Here is a 26,276-nt window from a genome sequence, read left to right as displayed (position 1 = left end):
AAAAACCATAGCCTTGACTAGATGGACCTTTGTTGGGAAAGTAATGTCTCTGCTTTTGAATATGCTATCTAGGTTGGTCATAACTTGTCTTCCAAGGAGTAAGAGTCTTTTAATTTCATGGCTGCAGTCACCATGTGCAGTGATTTTGGAGCCCAAAAAAATAAAGTCTGACACTATTTCCACTGTTGATAATTTACTTTATATGAGAGCCCCCATTTCAGATTACTAAACGCTTTTACTCTAAAATAAAAACAAAAATTAGATATTTTCAATCATCACATTTATTCATATTGACATCACATGACTTTTGTTCTAATACACTGAGAAGTCCACAGATTTTTCTGCCCCACCCCACCGCCCACAGAAAAAGCATTATAAAGAAACACTGCACAAATTCAAACTAAGGGACATTCCACAAAGAAATTTGTACACTTCAAAATGTCAAGTTATAAAATACAAAGAAAGGCTGAGGAACTGTTCCATATTGAAGGAAACTAGAATCATGACAATGTGTGATCCCGAATTAAATCCTGGACCTATAGAGGATGCGTTGGAGCAGTCTGTAAAATCCAAGTGAGACCGGTCGAGTAGAGGGTAATAATCATACCAATGTTAGTTTCCTGATTTTGATGAGGTACACTGTGGTTATGTAGGAGAGTAACTTTTTTCTTTTTTGGCTGCACCAAGCGACATGCAGAATCTTAGTTCCCTGTCTAGGGAATCAAACCCAGACCCCCTCTAGTGGAAGGATGAAGTCTTAACCATCGGACCGGCAGGGAAGTCCCTGTAGGACAGTCATCTTAAACAAGAACTTTCACTATGACCGGTACCATTATCAACACTTCCTGGCTTTAACGTACATGTAAGATTAGGAAAATGGGCAACTTGGATATGATTCTCAGTTTAGTTACTTGCAAGGAATTCATAATGAAAGTAATGTGTTGACACTGAAAATGAGAATTCACAAAGCACAATGAAAAGAATGCCAAGAAGGGCAGTAAAGAAAATAAGAGTCAAAAACAGGAAGTATAAAGCATTCAAGTATGGAATAAGAGCACTCACAAAGGCAGATATCCAGTTGGTTGTGGATCTAGGGCAGTAATCAAGGGTAACAGGAATATGACGCATAAACATCTAACCTCACACCTAATAGCTTTTATCATATTTGTCATCAGAAGATCAGTGTTCTGTTACCATTTTTATCAAAAATTAATTATAAACACTACTCAGCAATTTAGAAAAGAACAAATACTGTTACATGCTATATGAATAACGCTCAAAAACATTACAGGAAATGAAAATAAGTCAGACACAAAACACAACATATTATATGGTGCCCTTTATATGAAAAGTCCAGAAAAAGCTAAACTATAAAGACAGACAATAGATTAGGGGCAGCCTGAAATTGGGGATGAGGAAGGGAATGGGGATTATTTGTAATCCTCATTTGATTATAGAAAACAACTCATCTTTAATCACCAAACTGAAGCTCAATGCCTTAATTTTCTCATTGGCTATTTTGTTACAATTACAGTTCCTAGCTCAAAAGGGCTCTTTGAAGATCAAAGGAGACAACACAGGTCAAAAGTCTAGAACAATGTCTGGTACATAGGGCTCAACATGTACATACACACGTCCAGCTTAAAAATTCAGAAAATAAAATGCATGTAAAAAAAATGCGTGTAATAAATGGTAAACACAGAGAACAGTACAAGCTCATACTTTAAAGATTCAGCATTAAGTATAGCTCATCCTAATCAAGGTAAATAATTTAAAAGACTTTAGGAGAACTTTTTAAATATGTACAGTCAAGTACAAGAACACATGAAAATTATTAAATATACTGTTATTTCCCTAATATTTGCGGTCTCAGTGAAGTATAAGGAAATGTTGAGACTCTTCCTCAGCCTTTCATCTTGACATTTTGATGGGTAACTTCCTGATTTTTTTAATTACATGATTTTTCACAGTTTTCCACATTTTTTCTATACATAAAAGTCCTTTATTGAAAATTGGCTTCAACTAACATTTTTACTTTATTAACATATTTATATAAGGAGAAGTCTCTTATTTAAGAGACATATATAAGAGAGACTTCTCCTTATATAATCCAATATAATCCTGAACCAAAACGCTAGAAGCCAATACTGGTGAGAAAGGCACTGACAGATACGTACGCTCTTCCACGTTTTCTCATTCTTTAAAACAGTGCTATGGTATTGGAGGCACCAGGTTCTCTTCCAGTAGGTGTCAAATAATGATACAGGTACTGCCTCCTGAACTCAATCTGTTCACGGACTCTTTCCATACAGGTATACAAAGTGAAAAACTGCTAACTCACCACTCCACCAGACAAAGAAAAAGTTGTTTAATTTTAATCCTTTGAAATAACTACTTCATCGAATATAGCCTACGTATCTTTGGTTAAATTATTTTCTCACTGGCATCAACATTTATATTCCCCTATATCATCTGTATGACGATTTATAAAATGAACTTCTGTTTTCCTTATTCTAACATTCCTTAAGTATTCCCAGATAAAGTTCCTAACGTGAAGAGAAAATAGAGGCAAATTTCAATATTTGATAAATTTTATCGTGTTAACTTTGAAAACAAATTTACTCTTTAAATTGCATTATAAAAATACATTACTCTTCACATTCATTTTACATGGAAATATATAATCATTTGAGTATTTAAATATAGTTTCTCTTTAGCAAAATCATGTCAGTCAGAGCCTGAGTTGCACAAAAATTTAAACACACAAGTCCAAAACACACTTTACACACTGTCTACATACTACAAAATTTGGAATAATTATAATAAACATTTATGCAAGCTACTGAGCAAGGACCAGATTAATAAAACACTGACTATGGCTATCACTTGATGTTTTACTATTAAAATAATTTAATGCATACTTGAATACACACACAGAAAAATGTAATTTTTATCTAATATGTAAATTAAGCCCAAACAAATTTTGACAAAGGGACACACTTGTATCCTACCAAACTCTGAAAGTTATTCACTACTTAGTTTAAATTATAACATTTACAATTTCAAGATTTCAAGCCTGTCTAAAATAACAATGACTACGGGAACTCAGTAAACATTTCAAAATGCTTTTTAAAATAATCAGGACTATTTTATACTTTAAACTTTAGATATAAACCTTTTCTTAGGGGGAAAAAAAGGTACTTAGAAGAGTTTCCAATGTGAAAATGGTAGTAAATTTTCTTCAAGTTTTTGTTCAGCTGAATTATAAGAACTTTCCTCTCTGCATGATGTAATCACAGTAGATATGATACATCACAATTACATGGTACATTTTTTTCCATATGATCTCTTGCTTTTAAACTGACACTAAAAGCTTGCAGAATGTCTATTAACAGTACTCAAGAGAATTACATGTCTACTTCATAGGGAAAAAAGACACCAATAACCACAAGTAGAATATTTTTATGAATTAATTGCTTATTTACTTCCTAATCAGTAGGACAGTTTTCTTTCTAAATTAAAATTGGAGGATTATTCCAAATTAGCAGCTGACAGTGATATTTTAAGAAAAGAAATTAAAATATTTGAATATAGGGTAAGTTGAAGTTGCTCTGCAACTAAAAATAAAAACATTTGTCCATTTTAAAACCAAATTACTGCTTTAAATTTAGAAGTAAAGAAATTATTTGGAAAGCTCACCAGTGGCCACAGAACTGGAAAAGGTCAGTTTTCATTCCAATCCCTAAGAACGGCAATGCCAGAATGTACAACTACTGCACAATTGTACTCATCTCACATGCTAGCAAAGTAATGCTCAAAATTCTCCAAGCCACACTTCAACAGCACATGAATTGTGAACTTCCAGATGTTCAAGCTGGATTTAGAAAAGGCAGAGGAACCAGAAATCAAATTGCCAACATCCACTGATAGAATAAGCAAGAGAGTTCCAGAAAAACATCTACTTTGACTACACCAAAGCCTTTGACTGTATGGATCACAACAACTGTGGAAAATTCTCAGAGACGGGAATACCAGACCACCTTACCTGCCTCCTGAGAAATCTGTATGCAGGTCAAGAAGCAGCAGTTAGAACTGGACATGGAACAACAGACTGGTTCCAAATCAGGAAAAGAATATGTTAAGGCTCTATATTGTCACCCTGCTTATTTAACTAATCTGCAGAGTACATCATGAGAAATGCCAGGCTGGATGAAGCACAAGCTGGAATCAAGAGTGCTGGGAGAAATAACCTCAGATATGCAGATGACACCACCCTTCTGGCAGAAAGCAAAGAAGAACTAAAGAGCCTCTTGATGAAAGTGAAAGAGGAGAGTGAAAAACTTGGCTTAAAGCTCAACATTCAGAAAACTAAGATCATGGCATCTTGTCCCATCACTTTACAGCAAATAGGAAAACAATGGAAACAGTGAGAGACTGTTTTAGGGGGCTCCAAAATCACTGCAGATGCTGATTGCAGCCATGAAATTAAAAGATGGTTGCTCCTTGAAAGAAAAGCTATGACCAACCTAGACAGCATATTAAAAAGCAGAGACATTACTCTGTCGACAAAGGTCCGTCTAGTCAAAGGTATTGTTTTTCCAGCAGTCATGCATGGATGTGAGAACTGGACTATAAAGATGAGCGCCGAAGAATTGATGCTTTTGAACTGTGGTGTTGGAGAAGACTCTTGAGAGTCCCTTGGACTGCAAGGAGATCCAACCAGTCCATCCTAAAAGAAATCAGTCATGAATAGTCATTGGAAGGACTGATGCTGAAGCTGAAACTGGAATACTTTGGCCACCTAATGTGAAGAACTGACTTAATGGAAAAGATCCTGATGCTGGGAAAGATTGAAGGTGGGAGGTGAAGGGGAGGACAGAGGATGACATTGTTGGATGGCATCATCGACTCGATGGACATGAGCTTGAGTAAGCTCCAGATATTGGTGATGGACAGGAAAGCCTGGCGTGCTGGGGTCACAAAGAGTCAGACACAACTGAGCAACTGAACAGAACTAAAAGAAATTATTAATACAATACAACGTAACACCATAACATATCCACAGGCTAAATAATGGCACCTGAAATAAAGCTACATTTAGAAACCAACTGTTACACTGCACCTAATTCTGAAGTAACACATTTTTATTTCTGAAAACATGGTACACTGATCATTTCAATTAAATATGGTTTATACAATACAGAAGCTGAAATTCATGTTTCCCTTTTAGTACCAATGACAGAAAAGGATCCAGTTTCCTTGACTTAGCAGAATAACCAAATGAACCTGTACCAGCACAACCAGTGTCCCTGAATAAAAGATCTGAAGATCTTTTGAGTACGTCAGACCTAAACTGCATATCTTGACATCTTTCATTTGAACTATTAAAATCAGTTAGCAAGTTGAAAGAAGGCCAAACCAATGTACAAATACAGCGAAATGGGGCTCCACTTAGGTTATCAGTTTCATTGGTGGTGGTGGTTTAGTTGCTAAGTTGTGTTCAACTCTTGCAACCCCATGGACTGCAGCCCGCCAGGCTTCTCTGTCCATGGAATTCTCCAGGAAAGAATACTGGAGTGGATTGCCATTTCCTTCTCCAGGGACTCTTCCCCACCCAGGGATCGAGCCTGGGTCTCCTGCACTGCAGGCGGATTCTTTACTGCTTGAGCCACCAGGGAAGCTGGTAGGAAAGCATAATCACACTGGCAAGATCATTTTCCCCTTAAGATCTAGTAATGCTAAAGAAAAACCTACAGATACTGTATATATACAATATGCATGTGGCTCAGTGAAGAAAGTTGAAGGCCTGCAGATACAGTTTAAGTGAAACAGGAGTCTGTTATGTATTTAAATTACCAAGCAGTTTTTTTAAAAAACTGGATTAAAAATGAAATCTCATTCTCTGTAATGCTTTTGAAAGAAAGATAAATTGTATTTTGTCTGTGATTATTTAGGTTAATCCCACTCAAAAGCTGAGATAATCTATTAGAACTTCTTCTTTTTAACTACCCAGTTAGAATATGACATTGACAACACTACTGTGAAACACACAGAAAATAACTACATAACTACATTGGAACTTCATCTGTTCCAATTTTTAAAAAGTAAGTAATAAGAGAGCATTTTATGTTTGCCACATTCATTCTTGCAATATTTTAAGCTGCTGACACGAGACACAATCATAAAAAATAAATGGGACATGATTGAAGGTAGAAAATGGTATATACATTGTGCTAAATTATATAATATAAATTAAGATGAAGCTCTTCCACAACAAAGGGACAAAGGGCATTTAAAAAAAAAAAAAGACCCTAACACTAACTTTAAATGAATATTAAAAGCCCTGAAAAATAAGGCTATAGCAAAACAGTTGAAGGTTCATTTTTTCCACCAAAGTTAAGAAAGCTATGTAGACTAGGTAGTACCTAGGTACCAAATGTACTTTCAACTGAAGCACTGAATCTTCAACCAGCCCTTAACAGAAACACCTCTAGTTTACTTCATTACCTCACAATTTGTTATTAGAGAATCGAGTCTTCACTCTGTCCGAATACGGTACACCAGAAAACAAACTTCTCAAATCATATGTTCTAATAGGTCTACACGGCTTTCTCTGTTGTTTTCTAGGGTGTTTTTTATTGCCATTCTTCTTACTTCGTGCAACGCTGGAAGACGTCTGCACACGTTGCTTAGAAGAGCCTGCTATAGCTCGTGACTGCTCTTCAGCTCCTGCTGACAGAACTGAGGCGTTTGAGAGCATATTAGCTGGTTTCTTCGCCCTCTTTAACCTACTCACATTAGGTTTTTTCTTCTTAATATGGGTCCTAACAAAAGTGCTCCTGGGCTGATATTTGTGACGCAAAAAAACAGAGTATTTTGGAATATACTTTTTAATTATATCACTTAGTTTGCTCTGAATCCAAATCGACCGTTTTTCTGAAGCAATTCTGATATTTTGCTGGGGAATAACTGATCTACAACCTTTTTTGGGAGAATCTGGCTTATTATTTGTTGATACCTTCTTTGTCTGATTTTTGCTTTTACTTTTCAAAAACTTTTTTCTAAATGATTTTGATGAAGTTTTGGCAACATCACGACTTGAAAAAGTTGACTGGAAATTACTTTCCTTTGAAATTTCACTAGAACTAAAAATCTTGGATTTTTCTGGAAACTCAGAAGATTCACTGGCCTCCTGCCGTGAGTTTAGTTCATGTCTTACTGGCACTGTCATAAAAGGTACTGAAGCAGAGCTTTGTACAAAAGGATCATTATCTTCTGCATTAGAATTTAAGGGGCTAACATGTATTTCAACAGTATTCCTGTCAGACCCTGGTACTTCTATGTTCAGAGGAGGATCAATTACAATTTTCTTTTTCAATGGGTCATAACAATTAAAGGAACTCTGGTTAAATTTGTACTGTATGTTAATATCCCAATTATTTCTACTACAGTGCCTCCTTTTAGAGAAGCTGTTGGATTCACCTTTCTTCAACTTAATATTTGAAGAAAGAATATAAATTAAGGTATTTCCTTGCAAAGGCTTCAAAACACTAATACATGATTCAGGAAATTCATTTTTTTTAACTTTCTCTCTTGTTTTCCCGTTGTTTTGTAAAAGTAAACACTTCCTTACTGGAGAGTCTTTCTCTTGTCCACTAATTCTTCTTTTTGTCCCTGGCTGACTTGTGAGACTGGTTTGAGTTCTATGGCTAACTTTTATAGCCTGGCCTTGAGAGGCAACTTGCCATGTTTGTTCATGATTCCTTCCTGTTGAAGGATAATGGTTAGGTTTATCTAAAGCCACTGAAAAGTCATCAATATCTGAAATGCCACCCGCATTACCATCACAATCTGACAGAACTTGAATTGATGTGGTATCCTGATTGAGGTCAGTCCAGGTCATCTTTTTTTCTTCATTCAAATTTTTTTTTTTCATTTTTCTCATCTCACAGTCGCTAACAAAGTAACAGTAGAAACGATCTTTCTTGAATTCCTTCATAAGAGCACTCATTTGCACATCATCTTCTTTCATTATCTGAGACTGCGTTTTCCCCACAAATGAAGGAGGGACGGGAGGCAAGTCTTCAGGAAGTAGTTCATGAAGATCATCTTCTATGACCTCCTTTGCTTTTGCCAAGTTCCTTATAGAATCAATCATGGGAACAGAGTCTGAATGGGAATTATTATCGTTTATTTTTCTCTGGTCAAAAGACATCTTCGTAAATAGGTTGATCTTATTAACAGCTTCTTGAGGCCAGTCATTGACAGACTGGAGAGAAGGATCACGTTGAAAATTCACCCCAGAACCACAAGGTTCATAGCTCATACTTTCTAGATCAGTATGTTTTAACTTCAAAAGGTTTTCTTGATCAGGCATTTGATGGATCACCAATCCAGGAGATGCATTACAATCCGTTGCGGAAACACCAGATTCACAGTTCTTATCTTTTAGGCCAATATTTTCTACATCTTTCCAAAGGCTGACTCCTTTGTCAACCTTCTGCTGTTGCTGAGTTACTGGCTGAGAAGTCTCCTCTCGTTCAAAGTTTCTTTTAGGACCACTATATTGACAGCTCTTATCTTTGGGGTCACTATATTTTGCCCTTTTTTTTTCATATTTTTGCGACTGGTAAGTCATGGACTGATGAGAGGAATCAATTTGAAAACTCAGTTCAGAAACATAAGGCTCACAGCTTGTCTCTTCCAGAATAATATAGTCTTGCTTCTGCTTTACTACTTTGAAGACCTTTTTGGAATGATTTGTCACTGATTGAGGAGAGGCTTCACAAACATATCTTAGGTCAGAATCACAAGAGTCACAGTTCTCATCTAGGTCAAAACTTTCCGCATTTATACAGCTGATTTCTTTGACAGTCCTTTGAGGTGAATCAATCACTGGCTGAAAAGGGACATCAGAATCTGAAATCACTTCACAGTCATTATCACTTGCTGTCAGGTCCACAAACAGCATCTTATCTGTTTCTCTGTCTGACTCTTCATTTATCACTATTTGAAGAGGAACATCAGAATCACACATCATTTCAGAATCCCTAGGTTCACTAACCTCTTGCATGCCAAGGTACTTTTCCATCTGAAGGTTTATTTCTTTGCAAACCACCTGAGGTTGGGCAACTCCTAACTGAAGATGAACACCAGAATCACATTTTATTTCAGAAACACTAAGTTCACAGTTCTTATTTTCTAGGTTATTCTGATCCTCCTCTTGCAAGTTTATTTCTTTGACAGCCACAGCAGAATGACCAGCTACAAAGTCAACATCAGAATCATAACTTACTTCAAAATCACCTAGTTTGTATCTCTTATCTTCCAGGTAAATATGGCCTTCCTCCCAAAGACCTATTTTTTTAACAGCTTTTCTTTGAAGCTGGCCAGTCACTGACTGAAGAGGATATTCAGAAACAAAATTTATCTTAGGACCACAAGGATCATTGCTTTTATCTTCCAAATTGGCTTGTTGCTCTTCCAAATCGTGGTGTGGCTCAACCACTGATTGGAGAGGGGTATTTGAAGCAAAAATGATTTCAGAATCATTAGGTCCATAGCTCTTAGCACTCAGACAAACAGGTCCCTCCCTCGGAAGATTCATTTCTGTAACAGCCTCTTGAACTTCATTAGCCACAGATTGAAAGGCTTCATCAGAAACAAAGTTTATTTTTGAATCACTAGGTTTGACAACCTTATCTTCCAAGTCAACATGCTCCTTCAGAAGGTTTACCTCCTTAACAACTTCAGTTTGGCCAGCCACTGACTGAACACAGACATCAGAGTCAGATTCAATTTCAAAATGCTTAGGTTCATCTCTCTTATCTTCCATGTCAACTTCATCCCTCCAAGGGCTTATTTCTTTAACACTTTGTCTAAGCTGGTTGGCCACTGATTGAAGGGGGTCATCAGAATTAAAGTTTATTTCAGAACCACAAGATTGATTGTGCTTATCTTCTAGTTCAGTATGCTTTTGCTCCAAAATAGTTATCTGAGGATGATCAACTACTGACTGATCCATGAGATCAGAAATCAAACTCATCGCAAAACCACTATCTTGCCTGTTCTTATCTTTTAAGTACACATGATTTTCATTCTTGAGGTTTATTAGTTTAACAGCCACTTTAGGTTGACTGGGCACAGCTGGAAGGGAAACATCAGAATTATGTATTAATTTACAATCATTAGGTTCATCAACCTTATTCTTCAGGCTCATATCCTCTTCTTTCTGCACATTTGTTTCTTCAACCACTTCCTGAAATTGTTCAGTCAATGGCTGAAGAGGGTCAGCAGAATCAAAATCTATTTTACCATCACTAGATTCATTGTTTGTATCTTCCAAATGAACATGTTTTCCCTTCAAAAGGGCTAGTTGAGGTTGGTCAATGACTAAATGAAGAAGGTTATTAGTATTCAGTATTTTTTCAAAGCCTCTAGGTCCAGTACTTTCATCTTCTGGGTCAACATGGTCCTCCTTCAAAATAGTTGTTTGAGGTTTTTCATTCATTGGCTGAAGAGGGACATCAGAGTCCAAAATTATTTCAGAACTACTATATTTATCACTCTTGTTCTCTAGAACAACATGTTCTTCTTTCTGAGCACTTTTTTCTTTAACAGTTATTTGAGGTTCGGTCATTGAATAATCAGAATCTAAACTTATTTCAGAACCACTATATTCAGCACTTTGACCTTTTAACTTAGCATGCTTTTCTTTTTGAAGCCCTAGTTCTTTCACAATCAGTTCCGGTTCGTGAGTCACTGACTGAACAGGGATATCAGTATCCAAACTTGTTTCAGAAACTTTTAACTCAGTACTCTTATCTGTTAAATTTACGTGTTCTTCGTTTTGGTTTATTTCTTTAATAGCTATGGAAAGATGACCAGTCACTAAATGAAAAGTACTAACAGATTTCAAACTGCTTTCAGAAACAACAGGTACATTATCCTTATTTTCTAAGTGTATATTCTCCCCTTTCTGAAGGTTTCTTTCTTTAATAGGATATTCAGAATGTCCAGTCATTGAACGAAAAATATCATAATCAAAAATTTCAGAATCACTAGATTCATTTTCCTTATTTTCTAAGTGTACCCACTCTTCTTTTTGAGGATTTAGGTTTTTAACAGCTTCTTCTGGCTGCTTAATCACTGAGTGAAAAGGGATATAAGAAGCCAAACTTATTTCAGAACCGGTGGGTACATCATCTTTCTCTCCTAAGTGAGTACGCACTTCTTTCTGAATGAATGTTTCTTTAACCACTACTTCAGGCTGATAAGTCCCTGAATGAAGAGGCACATCAGAATCAAAAGTTATTTCAGAAACACAAGATTCACTAATCTTATTTTCCAGATCAACAGGATCCTCCTCATAAACAGTTACTTGAGATTGGTCAACTACTGGGTGAAGAGGACTATCAGAATAAAAAGTTCTTTCCAAACTAATTGATTCAAAGCTCTCATCTTCCAGGTTAACATGCTTCTTACTTATTTCTTCAACATCCAGCTCAGGATACTCAGAAACCGACATAAAAGAAGAATCAGAGTCAAAAGTGGACTCAAAACTGGAGCATCCAGAGCTCTTAACTTCCATGTCAACATTTAATGCTTTCAGATTTACTTCACCACAAGCACCTATAGGGTAAGAATCAAAACTGAGATCAAAAATGCTAGACTTAACACTCTTGTTCTCCAGGTCAGGAGCTACTTTCTGAGCATTTACATCTTTAACTGCTACTTGGGATTGAGCAGGCACTAACTGAGGATCTGTTTTCATCAGATGAAACTTTATCTCAGGACCATGAAATTCACAGTTCATATCCCCAAGGCCATTCTTTTCTTTCCGAAGATTAATATTTTCAACATCCTTCTGAGGTCCATCAGACACGGTCTCAAGAGAGACATCACAATCAAGATATGCTTTAGCACTCCTGGGTTTATAATTCCTATCTTTTAGAGAGACGGGCCTATCCTCCAGGTTTCTTTCACTGACAGCCATGTGAGGATGGTCGAAGACTGACTGAAGGGAAACATCACAATCAAAACTTGTTTCAGAACAACTCGATCCATAGTTCTTATCAACCAAGCTGATCTGAACCTTCTTCTGAAGTTCTGTTTCTGTGACAGTCACTGGGAATTGGCCAGGCATTGACTGAAGCGAGGAAACAGAATCAGCGCTTATTTCAGAGCTACTACATCCATAGTTCATATCAACCAAGCCAACGAGCACCCCCTTAGGAAGGTTCACTTCTTTCTCAGGCTGTTGGCGGCAGTCATCAGTTGACTGAAGTGAGGCATCACAATCAAAATTCATCTCAGAATCACTGGATTCATAGCTTTCATCAACCAGCCTAATACGCATTACCTTCTGAACACTTTCCTCTTTCACTTGAGTTCTGCTGGTAGTCAACTGAAGGGAGTCATCACAATCAGAGCTTATTTCAGAAATATAAGATGTATTATTCTTATATTGCAAATCAGTATGTACTTCCTTTGAAAGCTTTATTTCTTCAGCAGTCACTTTGGATTGGTCCATCAGTGGATAAAAAGAGGAACTGCCATCAAAACTTACTTCAGAATCTCTTGATTCACAGTTCTTATCTTCTTGGTCAGTTTGCTCCCCCTTCCAAACGTCTGGTTCAGCCTCTTCACAGTGATCAGATGCTGACTGAAGAGAGCCACCAGCAAACTTCATTTCAGAACTCACTGCGATCTTCTGTTCCAAAAAGGCTGACTTGTTAAAAACCAAATGCTTTCCTTCTTGGTTATGATCCATATTAGGAAAGAATTTCTCATGGTGCTTTGGAATGTCACCTTCAAAGATTCCTATATTAGTTTTACTCAGGTTGACTACTGGATTTACTGCAAATTTAGAAAGAGATTCCAATTTTAAAGAGTTTTCAGTACCCACAAATTCATGGACTTTAAAGCCAGTTGACAATGCTTTAGTCTGAGAATTTACATCTTCCTGTAAGGTCAACTTATCTGAATTTGTACATAAAGACTTTCTGTTTAACTCTTTAGATTTCTGATATGGAACTGAAGAAGTTTCTGGATGGGACAGTAGCATAGGGTTTCTAGAGCCCTTGTTTAGCTGTTTAAGGTACTTGTCAGCTTTGTTTGGGTCACATTTGTTAACTAAATCCAAATGGACTCCAAGTGATAAACTAGTAGTGGTGTCAGTTGTAACTGGTCTTTCATCAGAACTTTCAGGTAAACAACTAACAGGAGCATTAGAAATCACTGATGAACATATTACACTTTGTCTATTATTTGTACTGTGACCAATACCAACTGGATTAAACTCTTTCATACTGCTCCCAATTTTATGAATGAACTCCAAGGGATGCTGTTGTCCTTTCTCCAGTTTTTGAATAACTGATGGTCTATCTGAAACACTATGCATATATCCCTGAGGCCTAGAATACAACTTTTCAATGGGTTCAGATGCCTTGGTAGATATCTCTTCTCTGACTCCAGCAACATCCTCAGTCTTTATTTCAGGACTAAAATCATCATTAGGAACCACTTCTGAAGGTGACACAGTAGTCATATGAGGTCTCTCATTTTGCACTGATCTAAAAAATAAGGGGGAAAATTCCATTAAACTATTTTGACATCCGTTTAAGATTTTTCAACGCATAATAAATGCTATGTTCTTTCTATCCTGGGCCGGATTCCTAGAACAGAGAGTTTCAAAATAAATTAATTTTGTAACATCTGGCTAAGGACAGAAAGGAAGGTAATCATAAAATCAAACAAGTTGAAAATCCCAAAGGATTCTATGAAACCAGCACCACCCTAATGCTATACCAAACAAAGATATCACACACAAAGAAAAAATTACAGGTCAGTATCACTTATGTATTGATACATAGACATAAAAATGCTCAACAAAATATTAGCAAATCAAATCCAACAATTCATTAATGGATCATACACCATGATCAAGTGGGTGGTTACTTTATTTTTCTTATTTATTTTTGGCTGCACTGGGTCTTCCTGGCTAGTGTGCAGCCTTTCTCTAGTTTCGGGGAACAGGGCTACTCCTCCTTGAGGGGCACGGGCTTCTCATTGCGCTGGCTTCTCTTGTTGTGGAGCAGACTCTAGACCCGTGGGTGTCAGTAGCTGCAGCTCATAGGCCCTAGCTGTGGCACACAGGATTAGTTGCTCCACGGCGTGTGGAATCTTCCCGGATCAAGGATCAAACCCATGACCCTCGCACTGGCAGGCAGATTCCTATCCACTATCACTAGGGAAGTCCACTGTGGTTATTTTAGATTTAACATTTGGGGAAGCTAGGTGAATGTTACACAAGAAACATTTTGCAACTAAATTTTTTAAGTCTGAAATTATTCTAAAATGCAAAGTTAAAAAATAAAAATATTTTAATGTCCATAAACTTTAGCCCAAAAGTTCACAGTCTAGAAGTCTACTCCACAGAAAGAGTTGGATGTACAAATATGTTTGTTGAAGCATTGCTTATATACACTATAAACTGGTAATTTATACTGACCTCAAGATAGGTTAATTTCATCTTTCCACCAGCTAAGAACACAAATATTTTTTCCTAACTTTTCCCCATCATAACTTTTTCGTCATTTGCTAAGTTTTAGGTTGGTGACTTGCAAAGTGTGCAAGAAGTTTATCCTTTATTCTGCTGCTAGGACTAAAGTCAACTAATACTGTACAGGTGTGCTAATGATCTATGTTGCTTTATCTTATACAGCTGTAGCAGCAAACTCATCAGAGTACATCTGATTTTCTACCAAAGTTCTTCTTCAACATAGGGCATTAACTTTTAAAAATGTTATCAAAACATTTCTTTTTATTAAAACAATCAAAATATATTAATAAAAAGTAAGCTATCAAGATACTGACAAATTATAAAAATAATCAATTCTGTTTTACAGAGTAGCATAGAGTTAGCAAATAGTTCCATTAATGTGCAATTAATTTTTACCTTGACTATCCTTACTTAGCTACTATCAACATCTTTTGGTAATCTTGTTAAAGTTATGTTTGTTCCCACCTTTTTACCCTGCTTAATCCTGTGACATCCTTGATGATACATATTTACTGGCCTGACTTTTCTTTAGAAAAAGCATAGTGTAGTCTGTATCTTTTAGAGTGAGATTTTTGTTACTTAACCTAAGAAAAAATTTTAAACTGCAAAGATAAGTTACTAAAGGTTCACTTTATATTCCCTGATTCAAAGATTCATTTTAGGAAACATTAGGACGTTAACACAAACATCTACTGTAATATACAACTACGTACTAATATTCCCTAGAGAAAGGCATGGCAACCCTCTCCAGTATTCTTGCCTGGAGAATCCCACAGACAGAGGAGGCTGGTGGGGCTACAGTCCACAGGGTCGCACAGAGTTGGACACAAATGAAGCAACTTAGCACACATGGATATACTAATATTATTTCACTCAGTTACTCTACCTGCTTTCTTGATAATGACATGGGTGGTGCTGCAGTACATCCTGCAAGAAACGTTTCATCAAACTAGCAGCACCCATCCGTTGTCTTTTCTGTGTGATCAAGGATCTGTGATAGTCACTGGATAGATGCTGGGAAGTAAAAAGAAAATGAATGTTTCTAAATATTCTAATGGGTAAACATACTAATGGGTAATACTCATTAGTAGTGAGAGCATCACACTATAGATTCATCATACTCCCGGTAAAAGTATAAATTGATATGCCCTTTATATAAAGCAATTCTAAAATACGAATCTGAAAACCATTTAGTGAAGACGCTCAGTCATGTCTGACTCTTTGCGACCCCATGGATTGTAGCCTACCACGCTCCTCCATCCATGGGATTTTCCAGGCAAGAGTACTGGAGTGGATTGCCATTTCCTTCTCCAGAGGACCTTTTAAGGGGAGCGCAAATCAATGCAGAATATTAGAGGACATGGAGCTCACTTCTCCCCATGAACATATCAAAAATACATCTACATGTGAAACAATTCTCACTGAAAACTAACTGGAAATGAGTAAAAGGACTCCTGCACAACCATGGCTGTAAGGAAGATACACAGGAAAGGCAGGAAGGGTACAAAGGGAAGAAAAACAAGCAAGTGGTTTGTACCTGTGCTCAGGGGAGGGGATTCAAAGGCAAAGGGAAACCAGTCTCTCTAACGGAAGGGTAAATGACCCATACAACGATTCTGTTTCTCACTTTCAGTACAGTATTCTATAAATTACATGGTACCCAATCATTATAAAACAGGCTTTGCATTAAATGATTTTGCTCAACTGTGGGCTGATGTAAGTATTCCAAGTACTTTTAGGGTGGGCTAGGTAAACTGTGATGTTCAGTAGGTTAGGTGTGTTACACGCATTATCAACTTAAGAGACTTTCAAATTATGATCAGGATGTAATCCTACCCTTCTGCCTCAGGGTCTCTATCCTTGCTATCCTGTCCCTCTAACCTAGAAATTCTGCACCCCCAAGATATAAGCAAGCCTGGTCCCCACAATTCATTCAAATCTCAGCTCAAATGTCACTTCCGTAACCTCACCTGGCCACTCTCCCTAAAATCGCACCTTCTTCCCTATTTTACCTTCCTCATATCACTTATCACAATCTGACATACTATGTACTAAATTTATGTGACTGCTTATTTTCTGTCTTAGTGCATCACACTGTAAGCTTCATGAATAAAAGAAACTGATTTTGTTCATAGCCATATCCCTACAAGCCACATCTCCTCATTAGTAGATTCTCAATATGGTCTGTTAAATGAATTTGATTGTGTAAAAGAAGGGAAAGTTATGAGTAGGTCCTTTGTGGTATAACCATAGTAATAGGATCTTCTCACCTGCTCCAGGTTATTATAGAATACACAACAAAAACCGCAATATCCTGATCTGTTCTGCATGTTGAAAAACCAAAGTCAGATGGCTATTGTCCTTGAATACTCAAACTGGAAGAAAAGAAAAATGACAAAAACACAATAATTCCTTACTACCGTGAAGAAGATAGCTATGATAACACCATAGAACAGAAATTCATTCTTGAGTCCTACTCACTAGTATTTCTAATAACTATGAGAATAGAAAAGGCACCATGTGCTACTGAACCAATCAGTGAGCCTGCAATGAACTGAGACCCTTCTATCTTTTTTTTAAACTGAGGAATATTTGATGCACAATATAAGTTTCAGGTGTACAACATAGCACAATTCACAATTTTTAAAGGCCAAATTCCATTTATAGTTATTATAAAATATTGGCTATATTCTGTGTATTGTACTACATATCCATGTAGCTTCTCTATTTCATACATAATTGTTTGTACCTCTTAATTCTCTGCCTTTATCTTGCCCCTCTTTTCTTCCCCTTCCACCCTGGTAACCACTAGTTTCTTCTCTGTATCTGCTAGTCTGTTTCTTTTCTGCTATATTCACTAGTTTATTTTTTAGATTCCTCATATATGCAGTATTTGTCTTTCACTGAGACCTATGCATCTTCTAAAGGAATAATGTGTTGCCAATACTTCAAGCCTTGAGGACTACATTTTTACTGATTTCCTGGTAAGTTGTTAAGAATTATCAGGAAGTGGCTCAGTATTGAATACAGTACTCAATTTATAAAAAGAAATTACTATTCCTAAATTGTTACTAATAGTATACTTACTATACTCTAGTGAAGCTCGTTAATTTTTCCATGATGTTTCTACACAAAATCCCACATCATGTGAACACTCAATGTCATATATAACACCTTATTCTCTATCATGAGAGTAAAGCATACTGCATTTATTTTCTGCTTAATCCACAAAGAGGCAGATTTTAAAGTAATTTATCCAACAAAGTTGCTAAAAAACAAAATAGCAACCAATACAGCCTCAGAAGCAAAAGATATTTCTCTTCTGACAATTACATAAACCAAACATGAAGATTTTTTTTCCAACTAGTGGAAATCCAACAAAAATTTCTCTTAATGAAAACAATAAGAGACAAAGGAATAGTTTATTTGTTAAACAGGAACAGTTTATTTATTAAACAAATAAAGAATAGTTTCCAAGTTTCAACCCTCAAGCCCAAAACTATAATCCTTCAACACTTCATAATATAGTGATTTCCAAGCCAGACTGAATATAAAAATCATCCTCCAAAATTCTGATTTAGTAAATCTGAGAATAGAGCCTAGAAGTTAGAATTTTTTTTAATTTCCTTACGTACTCATTTATACAAAATATGACAAATTTAAGTAATAAATCCAATACAATGCATCTTTTTGCTGTTTTTTGAAAGTGAAAATAGTATTTTTAAGAAATAATTTCATTAACATTTTAATTCTAATATTTTAAATACTCTTAACTGTCAAAAAATATAAAGAGAACAATTCTGTAATATTGAGTATTTCTGATAAGATTGTCTGCAACAGAAAAAGTTTATTCACTAAAATCAGTGTTCAAACATTGAAATCACAACCTTAAAACCCGTGAGAATAACAAAGCTTCATTAAATCAAAATTCTATCATAACATTCACTTACCCATTACTTTTTATTATGAGAAAATCTGATAGTGTCTGACTTCTCACTTGTGAGGAAAATAAATCAATTAAATCAGCCTCTGAAATAAAGAATATTAAAGAAATTATTTACTTAAAATTTGATCTTTCTTCAACTTACTTTATTAACCTGAAGCAACAAAATGAAAGAAATTTTAAGTTGCATTCACAGATATGGCAATTTTCAGGCTGAGATAACTCTAGAGTTTAAACCTAAACTCTGAAGATAGTTAAATAAACTTTTTAGTGCTTTATTTAAAATATAATCAAAACATTCATTGAATAAAAGGCAAAATGAAAGTGTAAGTCTACCATCTCACACACATGCGCGCAAAATTTAAAATTTTTTTAATCTTTCACCCTTATGGTTAACTCCCAAGGCATTATTACCTGCCATTTTCATCATCTCTAGTGCCATACATATGCCACAATGAAACAGACCTACAATAAACCAAAAGCACCCATTGGCATTTTGAAAAATTCACATGCTAGAACCCCAAAAACACGGAACCAAAATCCCCTGGTTGGAAGCAGGCACATGCATATTACACAAATTTAAAACATTCCAAGATTATTCTGATACAGGCTGAACCAATAACATGTCATTTTTCATGTAGTAACAAAATCCTGAAAGGTACCATTTCTTTGGGGTCTGGGATGACATTAAATGACCAAATGGCTCTTTTTATATAAACTCTGAATTCTATTGGTACCTGGTATTTTTATAAAGTAACAAATCATTTACCTTGAGCAGAAAAGATCAAATATTTCATCAGCTATATTTAGTCCTGGCAAACATCTATAAATCAAAATAAAACTGTTTAACAAAAAAAAAAAAGATAAGCCCTCTAAGTGTCTACCATTAACTAAATAAACACCCTCAAGTCACAGTTTAAATTTGAAAAGTGACACAATTATGCTTTCAATAACAAGAAAATTAACTTTTGAACACAGAGCACTTTACATACTATGACTCACTGAATCCCACATGACCTCTTAAGATGTTCTGGAACAGAGCAACTCTGACGGTTCACTGAACCCACCGTCAAACACTTCAGATGTCTGGGTTCTGGGAACAGTAGCTGTAAGAACGCAAGGCACACCTGTGCCTCTGGTAGGGTTAAGAACAAAGAGGCCATCAAACCCAAAATGAACTTTATGAGAAACTTCTCGAAGAAATATTTATGTGAAATTTAGGTTTGGGTCTTGTACTAACCACGCCAACACTTAGCTCTTGTGTTAGTTTTAGTTTTAAAAAAATACTGTCGATTCCCTCTCAGCTATCTATATCAATTGACAATTCAGCCGAATTATCAATTTTTGATTCCTCCACATTGTTGTGAGCTAAATGTTGACTCCCCCTCCCCCTTATCCAGAATCACTGGTTAGCAAAAAATTCCAACACTTGGACTCAACACCCGACACCACTGTCTGATCAAGAAATAAACATCAGGCTCCTACCCTGGACAAAGGTCCATGCTAGGAGCGTGAAGGGATAGAAAGAAATATAAGACAAGCTTTCTTGCTCTCAATAAGTTTAAATGGAACTGGGAAATAAATGCAAAAATATGAAGTGGTAGCTGAGAAATGTCTAGGCACAAATAATACGTGCAAATGGGTTTAGTTGCAAAATTCAGTTTTAGCTGTAGGAACCAGGATGTCACAGCAGATATGGCTTTATAACTCGACATTGGTAACTGCACAGAATTTGCTGACACAATTGTCAGGAACAGATATTCCAAGTATCACAGAGGTAAAAGTATAAAAGCAAGAAAGCACGAGGTACCTTTGGAGATGGTAAGTTGACAAGTTCAGCTTGAGCTACATTTTCACTTAAGAATTTAAGGGGCCTTAGAGCAAGAAAAGTAGACTGAAGTTTGACATAACAGGATTTAAAAGTAGACCAAAGATTTAGACCAGGGATCCCCAAACTCTGGGATCTAATGCCTGATGATTTGAGGTGGAATTGATGCAATAATGAAAGAAAGAAATCAGTGCACAATCAGTGCAGTGTGCTTGAATTATCCCAAAACCATCTCCCTCACCCCCTTCTTTGTCTGTGGAAAAATTGTCTTCCACGAAACCTGTCCCAGTTGCCAAAAAGTTTGGGGACCCCTGATTTAGACTATATCTTTAGGCAGCATATAAATTTTTTGAAAAGCAGTGTATTCAGAGAGTGCTTTAAGAAAATTCTAGAACAACAGTTCTTCCCTACTCAAAGATGTTTTTCACAGGATTAGGAATATAGCTTTAAACTATTCAGCACCATTTCCTAGAATATTGAAGAATTAGTTAATACCCAAAACATTTAAGTTCAAAGAGTCAGTATCCCTTAGAGCAAAGACTTAGTCCCATTTATGCTTATAAATTAGGAAAACACACATTAACTTTTTTTAAGAAATGACTTTTATTAATTTTATTATGAAATTTATTAACTTAATTTATTATGAAAAACAAAATTATAGCACAATTATAAAAATTAAGAAAGAAAGAGCATAGGAATCAGCCATAATCCCACTACCCACCATTCACATTTGTCATATAATCTTGTTCTAAACATGTTTTCACGAAAATGGAATGGTACTACCCAATCTATTTTATAGTCTCCTCTCTCTTAACTATATATGATGGATACCTCTATATGATAATATATACAATTCCAAAACAGAATATTTAAAGACTACATACTATTTCATTTTATCAGTGTAAGATAAAAGTCTTCTTGCCTAACAAGAAAAGACCCGGCAGTTGGTGAGTTAACTTTTTAAAAATTAGTCAATAAGATGATTTGTAAAATATATAGACATATAATCTTAATATTTTATCGAACTTAAAACATACAAATTAATACACGTTTGACTTAAGGTCAAGATGGGCTTTTTTGCTTCATTGAGGTCTCTTTGTGGACAAGTCAGCTTGAGTTCCGAGTCTTTTTTTTTTTGTCATATTTTCATAAACACATTTGATTTACCCTCAAGGAGTTTCCGAAACCAAGTCCCCCTAAAACTGAGTTCCTCAGATGACTTTTATAATTAACCTTTCTATCCAAAACTTTATTCCCTTTCTTATTCCACCCCTGCTCCCTTTAGGATTGAGGTAAGTATCAAAGAAAAGGCGGGTTCTGAGACCCAGCAGGACCCTGAAGGGCCCTCCCAGGTGCAAAAGCCCCTCCATGTCTCCGATTTCTTGTTTGTAGAAAAAGGCTTTAGCCTCCTAGACCTTCCCTGAGTTTCAAAAAGCAAAGAGGGAAGTGAGAATGCAGAAACAAAGGAAAAGCAGTTAGTCAAGAAAAGTAAATATAGCTTAAACAATATTTCAGTAATAAAACAACCGTAGGGTATGTGTGTATATATATGTAGCAATCTGAAGCATAACTTCCAGCTTTTTTTTTTTGCAGAAACTAAGGTGCCCCTCCCACACCCAGGCCAGGGATGGGTGTAGCTGACTACATGCTGAAAGTAGGTAGACTGGCTGGAACCAGAAGGCTAATGATTGAGAGTTCTGAGCCATCACCCAATTATCTCACCACAAACCAATCAGAAAAAAGTCCATCAACCCTCATCCCAAATGCTGTCCTTAAAAGACACTTCCTGAAAGTCATCAGGGAGTTCGGTTCTTTTGAACACGAATTGCCTTTTTTCCTTGCTTGGCACCCTGCAAATAAACGCTGTACTTTCCTTTACAACCTGGTGTCAGTAGACTGGCTTTGCTGTGCAGCAGGCGAGCAGACCCAAGTTCGGTTCGGTAACATTTCCATTTTGGTTCCTCTAAAACAGAATAAGAACTTAAAGACATTTTCAAAACCGAAAGCAGTATTATGATTAATGCTTAAGAATTTCCCAAACCTTTCACAGTTGTGATACCCAATTAAGTACTTTTGCAACAGCCTTTTTTTTTGAGGCCAAAGCATTTACTTTTCATAAAAATAACAATGCTACAAAAAAACATGACAGTGCTTACACTCTTTTTTCATTGGTTTATGTAACTTTCAAAACTGTAAAAACCAATCTGGGGCAGCGAATAGAGATCTCTGAAGTGCTTGAGATAACTTCAGCAGAACTGACTCAAAACAGAAATAAAGTTGTGCTTTTTTTTCCCCCAGAACTATTTCTTGCATATCTGAGATCTGTACCTACTGCAGAGATAAACACATTGCTGAAATGCCTTGAATTAGAAGCATGTGAGTTTCTCAAGCTGTGACACTGAGTAAGAACTAAACCCAGAATCCCTGTGAGAAACATTTTTCAATTGTCTGACAACAGAGACATCAGCTCAACAGCAAATAAGGAAAGACTGGGACTTTTTCTGATGGTCCAGTGGTTAAGACTCTGCGTTCTCAATGCAGGAGGCACAGGTTTGATTCCTGGTAACGAAAGTAAGATCCTACATGCCCTACAGAGGGGCCAAAATAAATAAATTAATAAGTGAAAGTGAACGTCTCGACCGACTCTTTTCGACCCTGTGGACAACAGAGTCCATGGAATTCTCCAGGCCAGAATACTGGAGTAGGTAGCCTTTCCCTTCTCCAGGGGATCTTCCCAACCAAGGGATCAAACCCAGATCTCATGCAAGCTTTCGGATTCTTTATCAGCTGAGCCACAAGGAAAGTCCAAGAATACTGGAGTGGGTAGCCTATCCCTTCTCCAGGGGATCTTCCTGACCCAGGAATTGAACAGGGGTCTCCTGCATTGTGGGCGGATTCTTTACCAACTGAACTATCAAGGGCACTTGGTCAACTGAATAAGAAAATCTAAAATATTTTTCTAGCAATAGGAAAACAATAGGGGAGCAATCACAAAATAATGACCAAATGATACTGAAAGACCATCTTAATTCAGGGTACTCTTCTTTATAACATTATTAACTAATTTTCAATGTCCCACCTTTTTGGATTATCTGCCTTATAGGGGTTTACCTCTGATGACAAGAATTATCCTGGATACCTTCGCTCAGTCTTAATAGATAACTTTTAGTGAATACTTAATCAAATATGTTCCAAGCACTAAATCAACAGTTTCACATGCATTACTGCATCTGAATATCAAACACCCTTAAAAGGTTGGTGTTCCAATAACTCCCACATTACAAATCAGGAAGTTCAGAGAGAAGCACTATCTTATTCCAGTCACTCACCAATCACCAGTATAGCTCCAAATTGACTCTTGGTCAGTCTGAGCAGTTTATGCTCTTAATCTGTGAACTTCTTTCAAAGGCTTTCTCTCTGTATTTTCAGGAATGCTAATTGATTGTTTTAATAATACGTGAAAACACGTAATTGCAAACCTAATGTGTACAAAAAACAAGGTCACATAGACCAAAGAAAAGAGTAAAACTATTGTTAACCTTAATTGCATCATTGCACCCATTCTTTTTCCTTTTCATTTTTTCCCCTCCCATTCAGAGATGAGTGCTTGACAGTACCTTGGATTAGTGATTTCCAAATTTAATTAGCATGGCACATGGGAAGCAATTCATTTTATCATAACCCACACGTACACACCACACACACGTTAAAACAGCTTCACAAAACAATACCTTCATTACCTGTAATGAACTCTGGTGTTTCTATGTTATCTTATTTTGGTTTATGAAATCAATTTAGTAGTTATGATCCACTAAATTAATTTCACAATTCACTAATGGTTTGAAAGCTGCCATTTTAAAAAACATTGTCTCAAGTGATTAAACAAAGCAAACAATATTTTCTAGAAAATGACTGGTACTCTGAATTCAGTTTATTTTCATCCAACGTCTTGGCCACTGCAGTGACATTTATTAAGCTTTTTAATAGTTTCTCTGCTAAGGTTAGTCACTGGTCAAGATTGAAGAAGAAAATTTTTGCTGTTCCAAAATCAGTGCAATTGGGTCCAAATCAGTGCAATTTGGGAAGGCAGTAGAAAGATGTTTACACATTAATATAGGAAAAGTCTTTCTTGTATTAAAATACAGATCGTATTAGCAACCCATTTATGTAAGACGAATATATATTTTGTGTCTAAAACAGTTAATAGTGACTCTCTTGAGGATAAGGGTTTTATAGCTTTTTTCAACGTTTTTTCCCTCCCTGATAGTACATAATTCCTGCAAAAAAAAAAAAAAAAAAAAAAGTAGACAAAATTTCAATTTGAGGGGGCAGAAAAAAGTGTTTTCGTTCCGTGAGAGCCGGTATCTCTTCCACGCGCTGCCAGAATCATGTTAGGAACTGGAGAGGGCCTTAGGAGCGCGTGAAAATGACGGCGTGATCTGACCAGATTTACACAACTGTTGCACGATAATAGTAAAACGATCATTAACACAAAAATCTAACGTTTTCAAAGCAAATTCTGATCGCCAGAGGCCGCTGAAGGCCTAGATTTGGGGAGAGCTGGCCACAACGCGGGACACTGAGGGAAAGCGGACACTGGGATCTGTGGACAGGGGGCTCCGGGCCTCGGCTCCACAGGTGCCTCTGCCCGTCCCCGCGGGCACAAAGCCCTAAATCCGACCTCCACAGGCAGCCCCCTCCCCAACCCCACCCTCGGGCCTCGTCCGGGAGACCCCTGATCCAGGGGCCCCGACAGAAGCGCAAGGCAGCCAGTTCGCCACCTCCACCCACCACCCAGGCCCCCTGGATCGCGGCCCGGAGGTGCCGGCCCGGCTCCCGCAGGAGGCGCCGAAGGGGACTCGGGGCGAGGGGAAGCCGAGGACCTGCGCGGTAGGCGCCGGAGACTGGCGAGCCGTCTGCGCGTCCGTCGGGAGGAAGAAGGCGCCCGGCCCGAGCCCGCAGGTGTCGCCCGGCCCCGCCCGGCCCGCGCCCGCTCCGCCCCCACTCCGCCCCGCCGCCGTTCTCACCTCGGTGAAAGATTCCCCAATTCTTCCCGGCCTGGGGTGAAAGCTGAGGACCTGGGGACTGCGCTCCCTTTTACTTCGGTTCCACCGCGGCGTCCGGACCCCAAGGTCGGCCAGACAGCAGCCGCTGCCCGCCGCCCGCGGAGCCAGAAATCGGAGCCGCCGTCTCTCCCGCCTTTGCGGGAGGATAAGCAGAGCGGGAGCGTCACTCGCAGGTCCCCCGTCCCGCATCACGCCTCATCACGTAGACATCCCCGGGGAACACAGCCTTGCGGCTCTCATTAAGGTTTGACGTCAAGGAAGGTGCGAGAACAGGGGCCCCACTGACGCAGGAGCCGGGGGACCGCCCCCTGCCCACCCCTCGCCCCTGGCGCCGAAGTGCCCCTTCCTCCCGCCGCAATGTCCCCTCCTCACGTCTTCCGAAGGAACACTTTCTCCAGGGTCAGGGCCCCAGTCCGGAGCTTGTCAGATCAAACCTGTTATAAACCGAGCGACTAGACTCCCAGCGCAGGATGGACTTCAAGGTTTTAGCTTTTGAGGACCCGCCTAGAAATTGCTTGCCTATTCAAAGCCGCAGAGCAACTGTAGAAAAGAAAATGGAGCTGTTCAAGGTTTATTTGTGTATTCTTGCAATGTATACTCAAGGCACCCCTTTATAGGATCTTAGGACGAATCCTATTAATACCTCCTTTGACAAATGAGAAGGAAATGGCAACCCACTCCAGTATTATTGCCTGGAGAATCCCACGGACCGAGGAGCGTGGGCTGCGGCCCATGCGATCACAAAGAGTCCGACAGGACTGAGCAACTTTCAGTTGACAAATAAGAAAAGTGAGATTTGAAGAAGTTAGATATTTGGAGACCTGCACTGCACATGAAAAGGCTATGAAAATTAACCAGAATCGACAGTCATACGGT

The 26,276-nt window shown here is 37.7% G+C and overlaps 1 protein-coding gene across 2 annotated transcripts; it reads right to left on the bottom strand.

The window, feature by feature from the left end:
- Positions 1–263: 263 nt before the first annotated feature.
- Positions 264–25,663, bottom strand: ZDBF2 (zinc finger DBF-type containing 2). 2 transcript variants are annotated; one of them, XM_060411247.1, is made up of 5 exons: positions 25,362–25,663; positions 18,514–18,592; positions 16,834–16,938; positions 15,450–15,577; positions 264–13,574 (listed from the first exon to the last, which is right to left on the bottom strand). In XM_060411247.1, the coding sequence occupies exons 3-5, from the start codon at positions 16,891–16,893 to the stop codon at positions 6,509–6,511; spliced, it is 7,254 nt and encodes a 2,417-aa protein (XP_060267230.1). In that variant the 5' UTR covers positions 16,894–16,938; positions 18,514–18,592; positions 25,362–25,663; the 3' UTR covers positions 264–6,508. The 2 variants fall into 2 exon arrangements, with proteins under 2 accessions (XP_060267230.1, XP_060267229.1); XM_060411246.1 differs by lacking the exon at positions 25,362–25,663 and adding an exon at positions 18,921–20,617.
- Between the last annotated feature and the right edge of the window lie 613 nt (positions 25,664–26,276).

Source organism: Ovis aries, chromosome 2, assembly GCF_016772045.2.
Source record: "Ovis aries strain OAR_USU_Benz2616 breed Rambouillet chromosome 2, ARS-UI_Ramb_v3.0, whole genome shotgun sequence".
Taxonomy (NCBI): domain Eukaryota; kingdom Metazoa; phylum Chordata; class Mammalia; order Artiodactyla; family Bovidae; genus Ovis; species Ovis aries.
This window is presented reverse-complemented; position numbering and strand designations above follow the sequence as displayed.